Source organism: Pyrgilauda ruficollis, unplaced genomic scaffold, assembly GCF_017590135.1.
Source record: "Pyrgilauda ruficollis isolate IOZ18807 unplaced genomic scaffold, ASM1759013v1 scaffold189, whole genome shotgun sequence".
NCBI lineage: Eukaryota > Metazoa > Chordata > Aves > Passeriformes > Passeridae > Pyrgilauda > Pyrgilauda ruficollis.
This window is the reverse complement of record NW_024517984.1, coordinates 151721-174224: the sequence shown is the minus strand read 5'-3', so window position 1 is coordinate 174224 and position 22504 is coordinate 151721. Positions and strand designations below refer to the sequence as shown.

General features: G+C 52.7%; 2 protein-coding genes across 8 annotated transcripts in view; one reads left to right on the top strand and one right to left on the bottom strand.

Annotated features, from left to right (window-relative positions):
* The first annotated feature begins 4047 nt into the window (after positions 1 to 4047).
* Positions 4048 to 6993, top strand: LOC121352457 (transmembrane ascorbate-dependent reductase CYB561). Its single transcript, XM_041465410.1, has 6 exons — positions 4048 to 4128; positions 4829 to 5036; positions 5216 to 5314; positions 5395 to 5498; positions 5579 to 5736; positions 6348 to 6993. The coding sequence occupies exons 2-6, from the start codon at positions 4835 to 4837 to the stop codon at positions 6544 to 6546; spliced, it is 762 nt and encodes a 253-aa protein (XP_041321344.1). The 5' UTR covers positions 4048 to 4128; positions 4829 to 4834; the 3' UTR covers positions 6547 to 6993.
* A 4743-nt stretch (positions 6994 to 11736) lies between these two features.
* The window catches only part of TANC2 (tetratricopeptide repeat, ankyrin repeat and coiled-coil containing 2), a 146663-nt gene continuing 135895 nt past the window's right edge, over positions 11737 to 22504 (bottom strand). For 5 of the 7 annotated variants that reach the window (XM_041465417.1, XM_041465420.1, XM_041465421.1 and 2 more), the window contains 6 exons: positions 22263 to 22395; positions 21674 to 21703; positions 20695 to 20786; positions 19061 to 19207; positions 17104 to 17204; positions 11737 to 15151 (listed from right to left, as the gene is read on the bottom strand). In XM_041465417.1, the coding sequence (XP_041321351.1) occupies positions 13192 to 15151; positions 17104 to 17204; positions 19061 to 19207; positions 20695 to 20786; positions 21674 to 21703; positions 22263 to 22395 (2463 nt within the window). In that variant the 3' untranslated portion in view covers positions 11737 to 13191. Of the gene's footprint in view, positions 15152 to 17099; positions 17205 to 19060; positions 19208 to 20694; positions 20787 to 21673; positions 21704 to 22262; positions 22396 to 22504 lie in introns of those variants that run through there. The other 2 variants (XM_041465418.1, XM_041465423.1) reach the window with 2 other exon arrangements.

Genomic DNA, 22504 nt, shown 5'->3' with positions numbered 1-22504 from the left:
GAGGAGAACCAGAGTCTTTTCCAGCTGATTTGCAGCCTGGGAAGGATCCAGGTTCTTGAGGAAGCTTTGTCCCAGCTGGGAATTACCTGGTTTTCAGCCGTCACAGCACCCCAAGGAAGCAGAGATCAGCCCTTTTGATGTTACCCAGTGCTTAATCCCAAGCCACCCCCCAGCCACTCTCTTGGCAGCCGCTGAACCTTCCAACATGACTGTTATTTTTTCTCTTACATTTAGTGAAAAATGGTTAATTTAGCCCCAGGTTTGGGGTTTCACATGGAACAGCAGCAGCCTGAGGTTGTTTCAGGCTGCACCTCAGCTCCTCCAAGGCAGCTGGGCTCTTGAGTCGCAGTCCTCAGGGGAGGCATCTTGCAAATTAGCATTTCTTAGCAATGAGAATTTGATTTAGGAAGGAGAAGAAGGAAACCAACCAAAATAAGTTAGATCAGCAAAATTTAATAATCTGTAGCGGAGAGAGGGAAGATGCCCATGCCAAGGTGGGAGGCACAGTTGGGCAAGGACAAGAACTGCTGGTTTTTCCATGAATTATCAGTTGATGATGCTCTTATTGATCCCTGGACAAAGCTGGAATGGGTTCCAGGCTCAGCCAATAGCTGGGGAGCTGGAGCAGCATCTCCAGAGCCACTTCAGCTCACTGATCTGAAGGAAACTGTGGCAGTCCCAAGCACACCTGAGCATGCTTGAACACCTCTAAGCATCCCTGAACATCCCCCAAGCATCCCTGAGCAGCCTTGAGCATCCCTGAACATTCCTCAGCAGCCCTGAGAAGCCTTGAGCATCCCTGAGAGGCCAAGCCTGAGCATCCCTGAGAAGTCTCAAGCATCCTCTCAACCTGCAGGTCCACGCCAGGACAGCCAGCACAGGTTCTGGTCCCTAAGTGACACATCCCCATGCCAGCAGTGCCACAAGGATTTCATTACCTCCAGCCTGGGGAAAGCTCAAGCAGATTTAATAAAGCCATTATGCCCCTGGCAACGCCTTTAATTAAAGAGCTCATTATAAATGGCTGCTGCTCCCTGGTAAGAGGAACTCAGCAGTGAAGCAGCTCATTTGTCCCTGGATTGGCTGCCACCATGGCCCCTCAGCAAACACTGCCATTGCTCCTGCTGTATGGATGGGACAAGATCCACCTCCATTTAATTCTGAAGGCTTAAGGGCTGTTCTCTTTCCTTGTCTGCTGAAAGTTGAGATAGTTCAGCTGGACACATGTTTATAAACATTTCTAAACCTATTTGGTGTTGGGTTACACAGCGCTGCTCTCATCAAGGCGAAGCTTTACATCTTGCCAAGTATCCTAAAGGATGAGTCCCCATATCTCATCCCCTTTGTGGATTTTCCAAAGGTCTCAGCTGGGCTGAGGTGGGGGGAGTCCTCCCTCTGCTCTGCCCAGCCCCCTGGCCAGCCCATCCCAGCCATGGCACAGCCCGACGGCTGAAGGTTTTCAGTTTATGGTGGCTTTTATGGCTTTAGCAGATGACTCTGGTAAACCATTTTCCAACCAGTGATAAAGCCCCAGCGGGGGCTGGGTGGTGACAGTGGCTCCTGTGGCAATGCCATACCCCATATCTCGTACCTCACCTCCCTCTGCTCGGGGTGGTGGCTCTGGGACTCTGCCCCGGGCTGCAGAGGGACCTGGACTTTGCTGCTGCTGCTGTGTCAGGTCTCCGTCAGGCTCTGGGGCTGCAGCGGGGTTTCAGTTCTGCTGAATCACGCCGTGCTGGCGGTGGTGGGTCCCCATCTGCTGGGGTTTGTGCCCCACAGCTGGGCAGGGAGAAGGGAAGGGGGATGTTGGTGGGGGTCTCACTTGGGACTTAGGTGCGTTTACTCAGGGTTTCTGTGTGGGTGCCCAAGAGAAGGGCTGTGGGAGCAGCCCTGCACCCCAACAGAGGCTGTTACACCTGATCTTCTGCACCACGGGAGCCCCAGATCCCACCAGCCATTCAAAATCCCAGGATGCTCCAAGCTCCCATGGGTGGTCGAGGGCAGAGGGTGCTGCAAACCCCGCCATGAGCCAGGGTGTGCGGGCTCCCCAGGGCGCTCTGGCTCTGGGGGTGCCCCGGGTCTCTCTTGGGGGTGCAGCTCAAGGCTGCTGCCGTCCCCACCCGCTCCGTGCCTGCTGTGTGTCTCCTACGGGTGATCCAGGGCCGAGGATGCTCCAGATCCTCTGGGCGCTCCCTCCCTCCCTCCCTCCCTCCCTCCCTCCCCAGGCCGCTGCGCGCCGCGGGCTCCTGGTGACATCTAGTGGTGTCACACACAGGGACAGACACAGGGACAGACACAGGGACACGGACACACAGACACAGCGAGGGGGGGGTGCTCCGGGGGCGCTGCTCCCCCCGGTGCGCAGCGCTGCACCCCCGGGGGCCCTGCCCGCACCTCGGCCTGGAAAAGCTGAGATGGGGACACCCCTCGTCTCCCCCCAGTTCGCCTTCTTTCCCCTCAAATCCTGTCCCCAGGCTCTTTCTCCCTCAGGGATTTTCCGCAGGGCGTGCAGGGTGTGCCCTTGCGGTGGGGCAGATGGAGGTCGGGGGGTGATGCCGCCCCTCTGCCATTCCCCGCTCCACCAGCCCAGCCAAGGGGTTCTGCTTCCCAGGATGTCACTCCAGAGCTGCTGCTGGCTGCGGGGATGAGCCAGCAAGGCCCAAACACAAATTGAACGGTGACAAAGCCCCTGTGAAGGGGACAGTCCTTGGGCCAAGCCGGTAGGGCCTGGTGCAGCCCGGCCTGTTCGGGGCTGGGAGCCGGGCCTCAGGCGGGTGCCTGGAACAGCTCGGCAATGGGGGTGCCACACACCCTGTTAGCGAGCCACCTCCTCGGGGACTGTCCCCAGAACACACGGCCCCCACGTGCTGGTGATCCCCCTGCCAGTTCCGCAGCCCCCCTGCCTCTGCTGCCTCTGCAGCCGTGCTGGGGTGCAGCTCCCCCTCGCTTTGTCACCGCTGCGTTGCCGTGCCAACGCGGTGGCCCTGTCCCTGCTCACACACTGTCACCGCTGGGCCCGGCACGGCGGCAGCGCCCGGCACACACAGGTAGGGCTGGGGAACGCGGGGGAGATGTGTGGGTATCTGCCTTCAACCCCTCCAGTATGCCCCTCAGACCCTCCTCAGCTATGAACTGGAGAGAATCCCCTCCCCTGCAGGAGCATCGGGAGCAGAGACAGGCCCTGTGAGACCCCCCGGCATTTTGGAGAGTCCCAGCCAGAGGCCACAGTGAGGGGGGCCGGGCTGTGGAAGGCTCATCCTGCCCAGGGCACGTGGGTTAACCAGATTAACCAGATTAACCAGAGAAAACACCCTGCCAAAAGTAAGGAGCACTGGATTTGCCCTGGGAAGGGGGAACTGTGGATGTGCTTGGGACTGCAGGGGAGAGAGAGGTTGGGAGGGGAACAGGCAGGTCCTGGAAGGGGTCCAGTCACCTCCAGTTTTCCCTGCACTCAGTGGTGGCTAATGAATATCCCTCTGCCAGGCTCTGTGTTTGGGGGTGTTCATTGCCTGTCCCTCCATCCTCAGTGCTGTTGGGGACTGTGTTTGCTCTGTGTGACTGCCAGCAGAGCCAGATGTTTGCATCTGGTGGAAGGGCAGGACAGGGCTACATGGGTCCCCCTCTGCAACCCCCAGATGCGCCAGCAGCCCCTCGGTGTGATGAGAGTTTGGGGGAGGCTGTTGTGACATGGGGGAGCCGGTGCCTCTCACTGTCTCCCCCCAGCCTGGTCCCCCTGCTCATCCCACAGAGCACCCCATGGCCCCAGGCAGTGAGGCTGGACACAGGCAGCCTTTGCAGTGCAACTTAATGGGATAAACCAATTCCCTTAACTCACTTATCTGGCTGATCCAATAAAGGTGGCTGGGAATAAAGTGTGTGCGTGGTCTTAATGCATTTCCCCCTCTCCACACTCCCCCAGTCCTGGCAGCATCGTGGGTCCGTCTGCCACAGCTGGCAGGAGGCTCCTCCCCAGAGGCTGTGCACAGGGGCCAGGGCAGAGGGGGGACATTGGACCTGGGGACTAGGACCTGCTGGCTCTAGGTGCCAGAAAAGAGGAGAAGTGGCTGTGACAGTGGTGGAGGTGGCTCCGATCCATTGAGGGATAACCCAGCACAAAGCACAGAGCAGGTGAGTTGTGGGGGCCGTGGGAAGGGTCTGTGGTGTAGCTGTGGTTGGGTGACACCATGTGTTTGTCCCCCCCGCCAGCACAGATGTTCACTCAGCCCCATGTCCCCAAGGGCCATTGCTTTTACCATGGAGGGCGTCCCTTGCTTACCCCTGCACGTCCTTCCTCTCAGGGTTTGGGGGTTGTTGTGGGGGTCTGCGGGTGGGTGGGCTGGGGAGGGGGTGAAGGTGGGACATGGGATGGGCATGGAGTGGGAGGGATGGGGGATGGAGGGATGGGGATGAAAAGGATGGAGGCAGGGACAGGCACAGAAGGACAGGGATGGAGGGGTATGGACGGAGGGACGGTTGTTGCAGGAGGGCTGGGGCAGGAGGAATGGGGCACGCAGGGCACAGGCAGGGGCAGGAGGGTTGGCAAGAAGGGCAGGAGCAGGCAGGCAGGGACAGAAGGATTGGACAGGAGTCCAGGAGCAGGCAGGAGGTGCAGGAGCAGGACATGGGTGTGCCGTGGCGGCTGGGAGCCACCTCCAGGTGTGGGTGACGCAGCGACACCAGGAAGCGTCCGGCTCCGTGGCAGGTGAGGGTGGAGCAGAGGCGACGGACGCTGCTCGGAGCCGGACCTTAGCCCAGGTTCGGCCAGCCGGGACCTGCTGTGGCTTGGGGCCACCGTGGCTTCGCCGCCCCCTCCTCTGTGTCCCTGCAGGCTGCCATGGACGGGGCCCCGCCGCCCACCAACCCCAGCGGGCTCTCGGCGTACGTGGCCGTGTCGCAGCTGCTGGGCCTGACGCTCCTGGCCACCACAGGGGCCTGGCTGGGCCGCTACCGGGGCGGCGTGGCCTGGCACAGCCCCCTCCAGTTCAACGCCCACCCCCTGTGCATGGTGCTGGGTATGGTGTTCCTCCAAGGTGACGGTGAGCAGAACGGTGGGACACGCGCCCTGTGCCAGCTGCAGCCTCCAAAGCCTGGAGCTGCGGTCGGGCAGGGAATGAAGGGGACAAAGTGGCGACAAAAAGACACGGGGAAGGTGCACCAGCATCCCTGGGCAGTGCTGGGTGAGCCCTGTGGATGCTCAGGTGCCCTCTCTGTGCAGCTCTCCTGGTGTATCGGGTGTTCAGGCACGAAGCCAAGCGCTCCACCAAGGCACTGCACGCCTTGCTCCATGGCCTGGCCCTGGTCATCGCCCTCGTGGGTGAGTGCTGGGCTGGGCTGGGCTGGGAGGGGTGGACTGGGCAGGATGCTGCCCTGGTGGTGACGGGCTCTTCTCCGCAGGCATCATCGCTGTCTTCGAGTCACACCGGGCTAAGGGCATCCCTGACATGTACAGCCTGCACTCCTGGTGTGGGATGGCCACCTTCGTGCTCTACCTCCTGCAGGTGAGGGGTGGGAAGCCCCTGCCCCACCCCCGGCAGGGAAGGGGCTCTGCAGCACCTGTGACATCCCCGTGTCCCCACAGTGGCTCCTGGGCTGTGGTTTCTTTCTGTTTCCCGGTGCTTCCTTCTCGCTGAGAGGGTGGTACAAGCCCCAGCACATCTTCTTTGGCATCACCCTCTTCATCCTCTCCATCACCTCATGCTTGTTGGGCATTACTGAGATGCTCCTCTTCAACATCAGGTGGGTGACTGAACTGGGGTGAGGGGGTGGCCCCCCAGACCTCAGCAGAGGGATGCTCCTGTCCCTGCTCAATCTGTGGCTCTTAAATCTCCCCTTGAGGCCTTTATTTCTGCTGCTGCTGAGTCATTTACCAGATGAAGTTTAGCAAGGGGCTGGATCCTGAACAGCTTTCTTTGGGAATGTGTATAAAATGCCCAGTGCCACTTTCCTGTGTCCAGGTGTTTGCAGAAACACGCAGGGACTCATGTCCCTGAGACCTCTGCTCTTGCAGCTGGAGGACACAGTGATGACCCCAGCTGCACACTGGGGTCACCCCCAGCACTGTGGGGACAGGGTTATGGGGCACCCCAGGAGCCACTTCCCTCCAGCAGGGAGGGTACTGGCCTGCCTATAGCCCCAGTACAGGACTGTGCCATCAGTTTAATCTGCTGTCACCAAGTGTCTCTCCCAAAAGTGAGCAAAACACCCACACTTCTCTCTTGCTCTGATTTGGGGAAGGGACCTTTCCCACGGTGTGTGGCTGAAGGATGAGCATGAGGAGGGGGTCCCAGCCAGGATAGGAACAGGTCACCCATCCCTTAAGGCTTGAGCATCCCTCTCCATCCCTGCAGTGATTCCTACAGCCACTTTGTGCCTGAGGGCATCCTGGCCAACACCCTGGGGGTGCTGCTGGTGGCCTTTGGGCTGGTGGTGGGCTACGTGCTGACACGGGACGAGTGGAAGCGCCCACCACTGGCAGAGGAGCTGGCCCTGTCCATGGACTTCAAGACCCTGACAGAGGGAGAGAGCCCTGGTGGTGGCAGCCAGTGACATCTGCATCTCCAGCATAAATTCCTTGTAATGTCTGAAATGTTCCTGTGCACCTTGTCCCTGCTGGTTTGCATCTCTGCCCAGCCCAGGGTGACGAGGACAGCTGGGGAAGGACATGCTTGGTGCAATGCTGCCCGCTGGACTCAGCTTGGCTTGGCCTTAATCATCCAAAGTTCTGCCCTGTTCAGGCCTTGGTGACCCCTGAACCCGTCCCAGCCCTGTGGGAATGGCAGTGCTGTGGGAATGGGCAGGGCAGGGACTGGCAGGGGCACAGAGGGGTCTCCAGGCTCTTCCTCTTCCCTGCTCTGGGGATGGAGTGGGAGCAGAGATTTCTGCACCGTGGGCCAAAGCCTACAGGCTGTTCCCAGTGCTGATGGGCAGAGGGGATGTTTGCCACCACTGGGATGTCCCACTCACTGGCAGCCCCTCACCCTCAGCATGGCCACGTGCAGGGATGCTCCCCTAAAGGTCTCTGGGGTTCGGAGTGACCCTGTGCCTGTGCAGGTTCAGCAGCTTCGTGTCTGAAGTGTTTTCTCCCCACGCATGATGTGTTTGCTCAGTGGATGCTCCTGACCTAATAAATGTTTGCAGCTAACCCTGTCCTCCTCCTGACTCTGCCCCCCCAGCTCAGTTCTGGGGTATGCTCGAGTTCCCACACGCCGAGGGAAAGGAGCCTGAGGGGCTGGGGAGGGTGGGTGGGCGTCAGAGGTGGGATTGTCCTGTCCAGCCTGCAGACCTCCGTGGTAGCTGTGTGAGGGTCCCCATGGGCACATCTCCAGGCTCTGGCCATGCACTGGGTGTTGTAATTATTATCCACTATATTATTGCATGCCTTTTGCTGGCAGCAGCACTAGTGCTGCCTCTGTCTCCTCCCACTCCTGGTGGTTCCCAGGCCTCTGTCCCCACCCCAATGCAGTGACTGTGAGACCCAACTCTCACAGCATCATTTCCACACCAAGAAGCATCAGAACACTCCTTCACTGGCCCCAGTGTGGGAAAAACAGCAGCCCAGACACCATTTCCAAGTGTTAACCATTTATAAATAGGTACATTTTTTCATACATACAGTTTTCATTGTACAGATTACAATCTGTATACATTGGGGGGGGAAATGCATTCTTTTGAACTTTTCACATCTATCTCACAGCTCACATGTACAGACAAGAAAACTCTGCTCAAGCAAATACAGCAAAGGAAAAAATATGTTTTCTTCTTTCCTTAGAGATGAGAGGCGAAGGCCTCTGCTGTTGGCAGGGGCTGCTCTTCCCACTGCACAATATCACAACTGTGTGGTGTTCAATATATCAGAGAGAACAGAACATGCATTGGATAATATACTGTACAGAGAGAAAGTCCTTTACATCTGAATTATAGAAAAGCTAAAGGAAAATTTAAGTGTCTTAAAGATCTTCCCAGCAAGTGTCTCAGAGGATGGCAACCAGGGAGTTGTACAAAGCACAAGGCAGGTGTAGTGGACGTGTTTGTACCCAACTCAGATCCTCTCAGATGTGAAGACAGAAAGGAGATGGAACGCTGAACGCAACACTATGGCAAAGAAAAGGCTGGACAGGGATGAGCCCGGCAGTACTGGCAGAGTCCACACGAGTCTCTGGCTTATCAGTGTAGCAACACAATGGACTTTATGTAGCACACAGTGCTGCTCTCAGTGGCTGGCTGAGCAGTGCACAGCGAGGCAGCCCTGTGGGGACCCAGCTCTATGGGCACGAGGCTTTCCCACCCACCCATTCCGACCCTGACTTGCCTCCCCACCGCCGTCCCTGGACAGCATCACCCACAGGGACGAAGTCTTTTAGCAAAGCAGCCCTCTGTTTTCACAACCACAGGATGTGATCCCATCAGATGGGACTGGGCTGCTGACTCCCCAGTACCGTGACAGCTAGAAAAGGAGCAGGAGGAAGGACACGGCTGCTGGGTTGGGTGTCTGTTGGCTTTCCCCGTGACGGCCGCGCTCGCTGTGACCTCTTGGGTCGGTCTGTACCAGTTTGGTGAGATCCAGCTGTAGAGTCAAGAGTTGGACACGAATGCATCTTGCTAAAGAATTGAGCCCTTAGTGGTTTATATTAGAAAAAAGAGTTTGATTGAATGAAAATCCAGCAATTATTCACATAAAGCTGAAAAAAACGCAGATTCACTTTCAACCATTGTGCTTTGTGTCCAACACACCCTCCACCAGCCTGCGAAGTGCAGCCGGCATGGGGGGAAGGCTTTGATTTGCAGAGGTCCCAGCAGGTACAGCAGCTCTTTCCCTAAGCCCTTGGGTAAAGGCTGATAAACCAGTAGAAGAGTTACCTTGAATTCCCAAGAGTACAGCAAAGTACAACCACCAAGGAGCTCACGGCAGCGCACTATGGACCCCCGCAGGCGAGGAAGGCGGAGGACGAGCAGGCACGCTGGCTTGCTTGGTTCTCTAGATAAGGCAGAGCTGGCACTTCGGTTTTAGCTAGACTTCTCCTGGGTAACCCTGAATATACAGCAACCTTAGTAAAGGAGACTGAACTGCTCGCAGTTTACTACCCACCCTGGTTCCAGACCTAATCCCAGCATGACTCCAGTGTTTGGCATACGCACGCTCACACGTTCACACCAGCCACGCGGTTTTCTTCACAGCCAGGTTAAAGAAAAATAACCAAAAAGTTCAGTGTTCAGACAGACTGAGCTGGGCACTGGTGCCACAGCAGACAGACAGATGGACAGACACACGTCTCAGATTGTTGGAACCATCACAGTCCTCCCAAACAGTGACACAGAGAAGGCAGCTCAGGCTGTACCTCCTTTGGAGACGGATCTCAAAGGACATGTCTTTGTAAAAGCCTCCTTTTCCTAAGCACTTTGATGCCCACTCAAGACTATGTCCAAAGCCCTCTGATGCCACTCCCAGCCTGGCTGGTGGGACCCTGCAGAGCCTCCCACCATGTGGGTGTCCACTCCCCTGGGACTGCAGCATTCTCCTGACCTGGGAGAAAAGTGAGAGCCAATGAACTCCCACTGAGGGATAGGGCAGACACCCACACCTGATGCTGGGAGAGAAGATTCCATCTCTGTGGCAGCACACCTGGGTCTCAGAGCAGCCACAGGTGAGGATGAGACACCTGGTGGGAAGGTTGGCTAAAGAAAGGGGTCAGCTTCAGCATCACTTTTGGCACTGCCTTCCGCATGTACCCCAAGAATGAAAACTGGAGTTTCAATGTCATCAAGAACCTGCTTTACTTGGTGGACCCAAAATCCTGCTTGCTTGAAGATGGGGCTTGCCAGTGGTACCACTGCAGTCAGGAGGGCATGAAGGCACCAGCTGGCAGCACTGACCTGCATGTTAATTACTCAAAAAGTAATTAAATACATAGCACAGATGTACAGGACAGCTCAATGTCTGAAACTGAGCGTGATCCCACAGTGAGGCCTGATCTTGTCAGACCCAGATCTAAGAGTAGAGGATGAAGGGCCCTCAGGGTGAGATCTGACCTTGTGCTCCCCCAAGCACAAAGGGGCCATGCCAGCACAACACAGAACGACCTCTGCTTCTCCTCATGCAAAGACCAAATCATGACTTTGGTGGGGATGTAGGGGACTGAGCAAGAACAGCTTTTCCAGGAGGAAATGTGCTTCTTACCCACCTGGTGACCACAGCAGCCATCCTGCCTCAATTGTCCCTAAGAGAATTGCCAGGGAAGTGCTTTAAAACCACTGCAAATAATTCTGTATTCAAAAATTACTCAATCTGTTGATGCTTATATACAGAAGTCAGTTCTTGTGCTATAAATGTTATGATTCATTGCTTCATTTCTTTTCTCTTTTTTTGAAAAATACACTAAGAGACATGAGCTGTTTTGCTATTTTTCTAATGAAGACACTACTCACGCTTAAATATCCAGTATTTATCATAGTAACAAATTCAAACAGTAAAGTGCACCCATGTACAGAGAGAACAGATGGAAAACCATTAGTGCAAGAATCCTGTGGAAAATGTAACACGTGGAATCGTGAAAAAACCTGCATGCTGCAGTGTTTCAAGCCTCCTTCAGCTTTGTGGTTGTGTTAAAAGCGTGAGCTGTTTTGTTTTTCCCTTAAAACATCTTCAGAAACTGGAAAGTTACACACAGGAGTGCTGCAGGGGGGGATGCTCTGAAGGGCAGGACTGGGAGCACAAGGCAGTGAGTGGCCAAAGCAGAGCATGGGCAGTTCTCCTGTCACTGGCCCTGGAGCTCGCTGCTGCCAGGGAGAGGAGCATCGGCCGGGTGTCACACAGGGACAGGGCTGAACTTTTTCCTTTCAAAGAAGCAACAAAAGGTAGGAAGCCACTCACTCAGGCAGAAAGCTGGAGGATGGGAGGCACTAAGCAAAGTGACTGATGCTGCTCCAGACCCAGGGTATGTCTCCCCAGCTATGGGCATGTGGGATGTGGAGGAGAAAGCAGTTATTCCTTACAATACAGAGCATGTTATTTCAGAAATGAAAGGAAGAAAGAAAGCCATCACACCCCATTTGCAAGGAGAGAAATTATGCACAGACCTGGGTGTCCCCATGGGGTACCCACCCCATTGAAGGGGTCCCAGCCAGCCCCCCATTTTACAGAGCCCTGGGATAAAGCAGAGTCAGCACTGGGTTGCACCTCAAGGAAGAAAACACCAAACTCAATCCAAATACTGGCTTTGACAAAGACCAAACAGCCCCTGGAGTGCCCCAAAACTGCCAAAACTCAGAGGAACCCCCCCTTCCAAATGCTCTCCATGTGCCTATGAGACACAAGCCTCCCCTGGCCCAAGGTGTGCATGTCCCAGCTTGCTCTGAGCAAGTTAGGCAACGAAATAGCAATGAGATGTGCTGAGCCACACACAGGGAAAAGAAAAAATGCCCCATCAAAGCCAGGGTTTGCTTCAAGAGATCCAGACCCTGTCCTGAGCTGGTGTGAAAGGGTGCAGCTGCAGTGATGTGTTGCTGGGATATGCTCACTCACACCAGCGGAGGCTGGAGCCCGTGATTTGGTTCAAGAAGTCTTGCAATCGATTCTCAGTAGCCCTTTGGAGGTACCACTCCCCTGCTCAGCACTGAATTGCTCCCAAGAGTTGATATGAGTGAGGTTTGGCATTGGGCAACAGGCACTAGTTTGCTTTAAAACAAGCTACAGCGTTATCTCTCCCTCCCATCATCCCACCCTTCACCCTCAGAACGCAAAAGGCAGATTACAAACCCACCAGGAATAAAGGAATTGGTAAGGGAAGTTCTTCCCCCCACCTCAAAAGAAATTTTCAGCAAATAATTGAGAAAATTTTTGAAAATCCTATAAAAAGGATTTTGGAACCGGCCCCTGCTTTTCACGTTGTCTTGATGTGACTTGCACTTGATTACAAAACTGAAAATAATAGAAAAAACCCAACCTGAACTGGAAAATGTCCTGAAATACATAACATAAATAAATTATAAATAGGTCTCTCTGAACTACAGCTTCTCAAAAAGCAACACATGGTCTCTACCATGTACAGATATGGAACACGGTGTCCCTTTCCAGGATTTTGGGAACAGAGGATCTTAAGAGGAGCACAGCCCCTGATCCCTGGCAGGACTGAGCCAGAGGGAAGGGATGCTGCAGGCCTGGGACTGTAGAAGGACCCTTCCTCTTTTGGGACCATCATGCCATGTTCTACATCCTCATCATAAAAAAAATGTTAAACAAAAATTAAGAATTGCAATTTTCCTCTTTGAATACCATTTCCTAAGTCAGATTTTTGCTCTTCCTTGCAAGTAATAAATCCCCCCCAAGATGAAGTCCCCAACACTGACTTGCCCCGTGCAAATGCTGTGGGTGAGGTGAAGTCTGCCAACAGTGTGAAGAAGTTAGTGCAACCCCAGTTCATGCACAAGAGATTCCTGGCCAATTCCCTTGGCTGATTAAAACACATAACAAAGGGCCAACCTTACACCTTCAATGCTTGTAAAATGCCCCAGAGCAAAGAAATCAGTGTGAGGGCACCTGGTAGGTACTTGGAAAGCAGCAAAGTGCTGTGTGATCCCCACCCCTTCTGGCCAGTGACAAGTTAAATAAGGAAGGAAAGTGCTGTAAGCCAGCAGAATCAGAATAGGTATTGTGGGTGCTGTGCATAGCTACTGGCGTTAAATCACATCACTGAGGGTAATCCACTCTTTGGGGCAAAGAGCCAAACAGCCTGGCTGGCACGGGGACCTGTGGATGCAGCCTTGGGAAAGGCTCCTGTGGAATTCCCTAGGAATTCCCATCAGAGTTGAGTAAGAGATCACTGAGAGAAAAGAAACCAATTTAAATCCAAGGCAATTGTCTCTTGAAAAAGAGCTGGTTACCTCCTGCTGCGTAGGGATATCTCTGGACCACCCCACACCATGGACTAAGATATCCTGGTTGGAATTTTGCTGGAATTGGGCAAATGATACTGGCTCGGCTGATGTTGGCTTCACAGTCAGCTGGGGAACAAAAGGGCTGGAGCACGTGCATGGCTGTCTGACCACCACATAAAGTACCGGAGAAACTTGATCATGTAGCTATCAAAGAGAAATAAAAATAATAATAGTAATAATAATAATTATAATAGTATGCATGGAAATCAAGCTTGGAAGTGTGTGCTGAAAACATGAGGGTCTCACTCCAACAAGTGTCTTTTACACATTAGACTCCACAAATGGTCTCTTTGGTTTGATTGGGGACGTCTGCCCTTGCCTGGAGTCCCTGGAGAGCTGCCTGTACAGGTTATCCTGGTAGGCCTGCGCCACGGGCAGCGTCCTTGCCACCTTGACGTCGGGGTATGAGGAGGCTTGGGTGACTCTCTCCAGGAGGTCTCCCCGGGACCCATTGGCCAGCATCCCATGGGGGCTGTAATAGTCTTCCTCTAGCAAATGGCCATTCTGTGCATTGTTGGTTTTGTTATAAAAGGCAATGTTGCTGATTGAAGAGGGCGGGCTAAAGGATTCCGGCTGGGGCAGATTGCCAGGAGACGTGGGACTAATGACAGTGTCCACTGACGACACAGCCCAGGTCCGGTTCTGCTGATGGAGGTGGGGGTACTGCTGAGTCCGAGCAGTTTTATCTATGATTCCCATGAACGGCGTGGTCCGGGAACGGGCTGGCTCGCTGGGGTAGCCCCCCTGCGTGGGTGACACCGGAGACAGCTCATCGCACGATCTGTCGTAGGCTGGCTTGAGGGGAATCTCCATTTGCTGAATCGAAGCAGAGGGGCGAAAGTTGGGAGTTAGGTTGGATGTGGAGGAGATGCTATTGCTGGAAGGGGAGAAGCGGAGGCCAACGCTCTGAGAGTGGAGTAGAGGCCGTGGAGTCGGTGGGTGAGGCTTGATTTCGCTGGGATTGACTGTGATGGGCCTTCTTATGAGGTGAGACACATCTGGAGAGCCCAGCTGGTTGGCGGGTAGGGAAGAACGCTCCAGGTCAAGTTTTGAGTGGCACACCGGATAGTAGGAGGCGGACTGGCTTCGCCCAATCTGAGGTGTCTGGCTGTATCTCATCCCCCCTCTGTAAGCTGAAGATGGTCTCTGTGGAAGGTCTTCTTTGGCCAGCCCTCCGTGCTGACAGATGGCTCCGGCGCTGAGACTCGCCTGCACATGCTGCACGGGCCTGCTGTCACCCACGATGCCCCCGATGGAGCCCTGGTAGACCAGCCGGCTCTGGCTGACCCCCATGTCCCCTGATGACGACTGGTACTTGCTGGCCATCGAGTGGGCAACCTGGCTGTAGGCACCGGTTGGGATGACAGTACTGGAATGGACGGCGGAGCTGGGCTGATTGCTCCTCACGATCTGTGCCTTGGCTGGCTGCAGCCTCAGCCCCGGCTGCGGCACGGCCACGGGGAGCTGGGGCATCTGGAAGGATCTCTGCGTCATCTTGGAGAGAGGAGACTTGGGTCTGCCGGGGAGCTGGGAGACCCCGCTGGGCTCCTGCTGGTAACGGACCGGGGAGCCGGACTGGGACCTGTAAACGCTCATGCTCTCTGCAGGGGGACTGGCACGGTACTGGGGGCCTCTGCGGAGGGGAGACGGCGGTGGGCTCTGATACTCCTTGCCCTGGCTTCCCACGGGAGGGGGGCTGAAGCGGTAAGTGGAGCCCTGGTGAGCTGGGGATGTGTGTGGAGGACTGGGTCTGTAATGTGAGTTTTGGTGTGTTGGAGACAGAGCAGGAGAAGTGGACTGGTACCCCTGCCTGGTTGGTGAACCCACGGAGCTGTTGGACCTGAAATCAAAGACCTGATGAGAGCCAAGTGGTGAGCCAGAAATATAGGCTGAGTCCCTGTGAGCTGGAGATGGGGGTGGGCTCTGGATGATGGGCAGCCCTTGGTTTGGCCTGGACTCTGTCTGTAAGCCAATGGAAATATTTTCTACATCCTGCTCGAGGTATTCCTCCTCAAAGATATCTTGCACAGAATACAGCTCTTCATGCTGGGCTTCGGGTTCTGGCTCCACTGGGAGTGGAGGTGATGGCTGCTGCTGCTGCTGCTGCTGCTGCACCTGCCTGCACTCCTCCTCCACCCGCATCAGCAGCCGCTGGATCTCACGGTTGTTAGGACACAGCTTGATGGCCTCGTTCAGGTCCTCCAGGGCTGCTGAAAACTGCCTGCTTGACAAAGGAACAGAAATGAGAACTGAAAGTACTTTGGATTTGGATGGAGCTCTTTTCAGAGATTCCCGGGGAATAAAATGGCTTGTGCATGTTACTGAGGGAGGGAGCTGTGATTGCTACTGATTGCTGCACCTCTCACGTGCTGCCTTATGGGCCTCCCTTGGATTTACATTATCCAAACAGAGGGAAAATTCTGGAGAAGAAGGGAACACAGTCCTCAGACGGCACAACCCAGACTAGCAAACACGCCTGCCTCTGCAGCTTACGTTAGGGGCTTATTAATTACTCCCCCTAGCATCACCATGAGCTTCACCTCTGTTTTAGTGAAGGGGACACCAACACATTGATCATCACAAGCCCAGCTCACAAGTGCTGTAAACAAGCTCTGACAGAGCTACAACCACTCACGCCAGTGAAAATTTAACTCCTGCCTGATGCCAAGACCACACAGCGTCAGGCCTGGCTCCAGAGCTCAGGGGCTCCCACAGGTCAGCGCTCTGCGCAAGGCTTGTCTCTCCAATTTTGCAGTGGATTTTGGCTAACTTCTTTGGAATGAAGCAATCAAGCAATGTGCCAGAGGCTGTGAGCCCAGGGAAGCCTTTGTGAGGGAAAGGCCAGCCTAGGAGTTGTAACAGGCAGGTGGGGGATTGGGAAGGGGGCTGTCATTTACAGGGACACTGTTCACTCTGGAGCAAAACTATGTGTTTGAACGTGACTGTGATCTGGGAAAACCCACCCAGATGGGGGAAAAGCTCCCATCTGTGATCCCCCCAGCACCTCCCAACACCAGCTTAATCTTCTGTACATGCCATTGAAGATCAGCAATAAGGAAAGGCCTCCTCTCCTTCCAGCTGGGTGACCCCAGGGGTGCTGCTGGGCACAGGCTGGGACAGGAAGAAGTAAAGCCAAAGTGGTGACAGTTTCTGTTGGAGTGTCCCGGGGAGAAAAGGACACTGGTATGTGGGAGGCTGATATCATCTGAAAAGGAACATGGGTCTTAAGGTTCCTCTTAATGTTTTGGGAACAATGGTGAGGAAATCATTAAAGGAAAGGCATTAGGTGTGTGCACAGCTCAGCTTGCAGGGCTCCTCTGTGGAACAGGAGGTTATGGCTTCACCTCCCACGTCAGGACCTGGATCAGCTTGCCACACTTGCCTCCAGTATGGAATGTCACACACTGGTGGCGCTTGCTGAGCTGGGATGTTTGCACAGAGGGGCTCACATACCTGCACTGCTATGTGAGACATTCTGGCTGCCAATTCAACAGATATGCAGTGGCAGGGTGCCCAGTCCTTGAGAACAGGACTCCCAAGCAGCCCTGCTGCTCATTAGGAATGGCAAATGGATCCAATCTCACATCTTTTAGTCTTCAGGGAGGCAGGTGAACAAGGGAGATCCCTGTGCTGCAGCTCTCCAGGAGCTGGTTGCAGTGCCCTGGGCACAAGTTGTGGCTGGAGGCTCCCTGGGCAGTGCCTGCCTGCAGCCACTGCCCAGCTGGTCAGCAGCATGTGCTGGGCAGAAAGGGCTGCAGGAAATGCAGAGATGCACAGATTTTAAGGCTAAAGGAGACCACTGTGGTGAATGAGTCTTGCCTCTTGTATAACACAGACCATGAGTCATATTCTGCTTTGAATCCAAGTTGTGGTCAAACTAAAGTGGACTTTGAAAAATAACACCCCACTTTGGTGCACAGGTCTCCAGTGTTGTAAGATGTCCAGACAAAGTCCCGCTAAGACAAACCTCCCAAAACATCTGGACTCAGAAATCACCAGATGAGGGAGGGCATTACTTTGGAGCTCAGCACGTTTGTGATCTCACTAATGAACGTTCCTTGGCCATTTCTTCCCATGGGGGCACTGCCTGGCTCTGCAGCGTGGCTGCCCACACTTGATGTGACAGGCTGGCAGAGACTGGCCCCTCACACCCTCCTCTCTGTCCCTGCTCACCTGCTGCTGCGTTTGGCCCTTGCTCTTGCATAGTAAGCTTCGTAAGACTTCGGTTTCAGCTCCAGTGCTTTAGTGGCGAATTCCTCCGCCATTCCAAAATCCTGTCATTTGAACAGGTGTGCAGGTAAGCAACTGAATAAATTCAGAGATAAAAATACATACAGCATGGAAGAAAACAAACTTAGTATGGACTTTCATACTGCATGGAAAACTTGATGGTTTTGGAATATTTTACATGGATTCAACATAATTTACAGACAGGGAGCTATGACGGCCTTTCCAAAGACTCAGGTGTTGTCAACCCAAGTTGTTGTCATCACCCACAGAGGCCAGCAAGCCTCACTGTGTCCCCAACACGTGCATGTAAATGCCTCTCCAACATCCTACAGTCTTGAGGAAACATCTCGTCTTGCAGAGGCTGGAATGTTATCTCATGAACGATTTTTTTCCATAGCTCAAAGCAATAGGAAACCTTTCCCACACCCTTCTGCTTCCCTGAACACACTGACATTCTTCAAGGAGCTGAAGAAAATTGCCTGTGAAGGACAGAGCTGCATTAGGTGCCAACAGGACTTGCCTGGCAAAGGTCTCCCATCAATCCCACTGTTCCTCGCTTCTCACGACAGCTCACCTGAGAGGATAGTTTGGGAGCAGGGAGAGGGTGACAGAATGGGATGGGACTGCTCTGGGTGCTTTCCAGGGGCAGTGCCATGAGACCAGATTACCAGCCCTGGTTCAGATCCTGTCACCACCCTCCCCTGCCTTGTTCTGAGTGCTGCACGTCCTGCTAAGCTCAGCACTTGTGAAGGAGAACTCCTCCCCGTGGGGAGGATTCCATTTCACAGCCAAACACTGCTTTGGACTGGGCTATGACCTGAGCAGCTCTGGGAGAAAGGACTGAATAGTGCTGCTCCTGATTTGTTCAAATACTTGTGATGCCAACTCTTGCTATGGGCATGCCCTGCCTGGGGAACCTTACACTTCTGTTTGTACCTGCAGTAGCAGTTACTGAGGAGTTACTGTCCAACCAACTGAACTGGGAATGCAGTCATGAGACAGGAATCTTTATGGCCTCATCTATAGGTGCAAAAACTGCAGGAGCAATTACAACCCTCTAAAATTTTCTATCGCAAAACCTGGCATTCCCCAGTTAATGATAAACCAAAAATCTTATCCTGGAGTTGATTAGCTGTGAATTGGCTGATTAAAAGAGAAGGGTCACACTTTTTCTCCAAACTGTGTTTGTTCACCAGCATTAAGATTTTACTCCCCTTATTTTCCATCTTTCTTCCTCACAGAAAAAAAAAAAAAAAAAAAAAAAGAAAAAAAAAGGTGTCCCAAAAGCTTCTTCCCCTCCAGTGTAACCTTTGCTGGCTCATGACCTCAGCTATGTCACTTTTTGAGTTTATGGGGACTTTAATTTGTGGAAATGAAAGTCCCTGCACTCCAAGTCAGGGAAGGGGGGCAGAACAGGCATCTGCATGAGCTGGTTGCTGGATGCTGCCAGATTGCAGTGGGGAGAGTGACAGGGATCTGGAAGTTCTGGGCCCAGAAGGAGTCTTGTGGAGGTGTTTCTGGATGAGTCACTGCCCTGGGGAAGTGCTAACCCCCTAAGCATATGCTCCTTCATTTGAAATTAATTAGTATTCAAAGGAGCACATCTCCTGGCTCCTCCTCACTGCTGCCCCAGAAATCTGGAAAATGCCTCCACCCCCATGTGACGATGTGAACATCATCATCAAAGGGGAGTAATAAAAAATTCAAAGAGCTATAAACACAGCAATGAATTTTTAATCATCTGAAACACACACTAAACCACTACTGCTTTGGAATTATAAAATGTCAGTGCTCTGTGAAGGACAACCAGGTTACAGAGAGGAGAGATCCGAGAGGCCAAAGCACGATGAGGAGTGGACATGTCTGCAGAGGGTTTGCCATGAAAAGAGGGGACACTTACATTCATTTTCCTTCGACACCGGGACAGGTTGAGAAGCAGAGACACCTTCAGCTCACGGAAGGTTTTCAGGTCTTCTCCAAACCCTTCTCTGGGGAATTTTTTCAGAGCATACTGGTAGCGCTGGGCAGCCTCTTTCACTTTACCTTTCTATTAGAAGGAAAACATGTCAAAACTCATCCTTGGGTTGAGTGCACCTCCCTGCAGAGAATTCACTCACCAGCCCAACCAATGTTTTAGGTGGCTAAGGAAGCACAACTTCACTACTTAGCTCTTTCCTAGAAAAGAAGGGCAGAACATTTGATCAAGGGAACATCTGAGCTGGAAAGGCAGATGCCTTGCACAAGTTGAGATCTCCCACTTCATACAGAGCTGTCACGCTACAGCAGGAAACGTGGAGAAATGGTGTTAACTCGATACAACTCCATCTGGTTCTTGGCTGGATGGTCTTTTGAGCTGGGTGATCAGTTACCCATTCCTGGAAAACACCCTCCACCCAAAGCTTAATACACATCCAGGAGGGTAAGGAACGCAAATTGTGGGACTTTGGGTGGAGCTCTGGAGCTCAGAGAAGCCTCTGCAATAGCAAAGACAAATGTTACAGCACTGCCATAGCTCTGAACTTGGACAAACAGGGTGAGATTCACCTGCCTGGGCTTCAGATGTTTGAAACTCTACATCTAAGTCTGTTAAGTGGGTTTCATTTATAATTACTGGTATGCAACAGTCACCTTCAAAGGTGACTCATCTCTGCTATTTTGGGCAACTAATTTTGGGATGGGATGTCGTGCACCCTGAAGGGGGGCAGCTGACAGGCAGGGTGAGAGAAAGAGGGCAGGATGGGATCTAGGACACACACAGTTTCTCAGGACCCAGACATAAATTTTGCAGATACAAACAGGATTTTTAAAAACCTGTAGACTCAGGTTTCTCAGCTGTATCATGTATCTCTGGCAGATAACTCCTACTACAATGCCAGCTTTGTGTATTTTCTGCTTCACCCTTAGAGCCTCACAGTGAATCACTGTTGTACTTGCACCATTTCTATGTGTGTGCAAATCCCCAGGTTTTGAAGACTGGCTTAAAACAAACAGAGAGCAAAAAAAGACTACCTAACTGTAACAGTGGAATGTCTCCCATGGGCTAAAGGACATGACAAAGCCAGCTGTGTCCTGACAATCTGTTCTCATTGCAAGAAGTTAACCTGGGAGTTTTTCTGGGGTATTCTATCTTGCTGCCTTGATCCCCAACAGTGAGCCCACTAGGTAATGACAAGGCTGCCAGCCCTGATGCAATGGCAGCAGCACTCCCAACAAACACTTAGGTCCTGCTGTTTTCAAAGAGGAAATGAAGTGCTGGCTCTAATCCAATGCAACTTGGCTTTGCTTCAGCTTTGTTACAGATTTGGGCAATCAATCCCCTCTTCTCCAACCCCACTAACCAAAACCAAACAGTTTAGAACACAAGGAATGCTGTGAGTAGGAGCTTTTACTTGCCATGGGTTAAGGCAGCAGCATTAGGATCACAGAGCCATTTAGGCTGGGGAGGACCAACCACTGACCTAACATGGTCAAAACCTCACACCAAGTGATGCTGCAAGTTGCATCAGTTCCATGTTCCAAACCCACCCTTCTCACCTTATAAAACATGTCTCCCTCCTCCATCAGCTTGCTCAACAGGATGATCATGATGTCTGGTTTGGAGGTTGCCATTGCCCAAGTTGCTGGACCTGTAGTGTACAGGATGCATGATGGGTAAAGAACTCATACAATGCAAGGGTGGTAGGAAGCTGGGTGGAAAAAAATACCCTGGGGTGGGAATTTCTGCTGGAGAGAACAACTTGGCATGGTCAAAGGGCAGAGTGCTCCAAAGGACTGAGCTGACAATTCCTCTGACACCTAAATTAATGTCATCCCCCTTGCATTGGTTTTCCTTTGCAGTCATTAAGGTTAATCCCAGTGGCCTGGGAAAGGATGGAGCAGTTTCCACAAGAGGGCAGTGCTGAATATGGGACAGGCTGAGATGGGGGAAACAAACTGTATTTAAAGAAAAAATCAGAACAGTTACATAAAAGCATTTCTAAACTGAAATCTATGGAAGTGTACTAGGGAATCTGCAGTTTGACTGTTGATAGGTGGCTTGTGGTTAAGTGGATTGTGATTTCCAGCTTCACAAGATGTGAAAGACTAGAGTAGAAAATCCATTAAGGCAGAAACAATTACAAAGGAAAGGCTGTATGTAAGTGCTGCTGGTGCCGAAGGCGTCTTTGGGCTGGGGGCACTGGCTCTGCACAGGGGCCACCCTGAAGAGCCAGCTCATATCTCAAGGACTAATACTGGGAGGGAAGGGGTGGCAAAAATTTGAGGACAGCTCATTAGTGTGGGTGAAGAGTAAGTCAACAATATTCTATAAGTAGATTCAGTACGTTTTTGAGGAAGGAGGTTAGTTTTTGAGTTCAAGTTATTCTCTGCAACAGTCATTAAAAAAATTATTTGAAGGTGAGGTAAATTAAAAGATTAGAGGTGTTGGGGACGCATGCAGACTAAATCAAACAGGAGAAAGCAAGGCTAACAAAGCTATCAGATCGAAGCTGATGCTGACAGCAATGAGATATACCTCGTGGGCGACTCGGTAACGTCTGACAACCTTCAAAGAAAGGAGAAAACAAGAAGTTGTAGGAGAGAGGGGGGAAAAAAATGGATGAAGGTGAAAAAAAAAAAAAAAAAAAGAAAGGAAAAAAGCAGCTGTGAGAGGCAGGCAGCGAGGAAGCCAATGCACCAGCAAAATCCCCTTTCACAGGAAAACGTAACGTGAGCAGCTGTGTGGCGCAGTGCAGGTACACTGAGGTCTGGAAGCATACACAGAGCAAGTGAACGCAGCAGCTCACAGCAAGGCATGGACAGAGTACACTGGGCAACTCAGACTAGTAAAGATAGAAAAAGCATTACCAGAGGAAAGACCTTGCCAAAGAAACAGTTGTTTATTGATTAACTTTTGCTAAGTAATACGACAGGAAAAGAAATAAAGTCCCCATTTTTACTAAAGAGAACCAAGTAGTCCTGGCTCACCGTCTGCTTTCGGAGTGTGAAGCAGCGGCTGGGGCTGAGGCTGCCTCTGGGTTATACTTGTATTTTTTAGGATGCCAGCCCCACTGTTTGAGTCCTGACTGAGCACAGAGCTGATGGCAGTGTCCCCCTGTTCCTACCTATCTTTGCTCCTTTCTTCAGGAGGGTGACGACGACCGAGGTGTTGCGGCAGCCCACTGCTCTGTCGAGGGGCCGCATCCCACTGTAGTCAACGTGCTCGATCATGGCCCCATGGTCCACCAGGAACTGAACCTGCAATGAGAAGCCCAACAGTCAGTTCTGTTCTTGGCTGAGACCCCCAACACTGCTGGGGATGTAGGATCAGCAGAAGCTTGCTCTTCTCCACTGCCTGGGCTAAAAG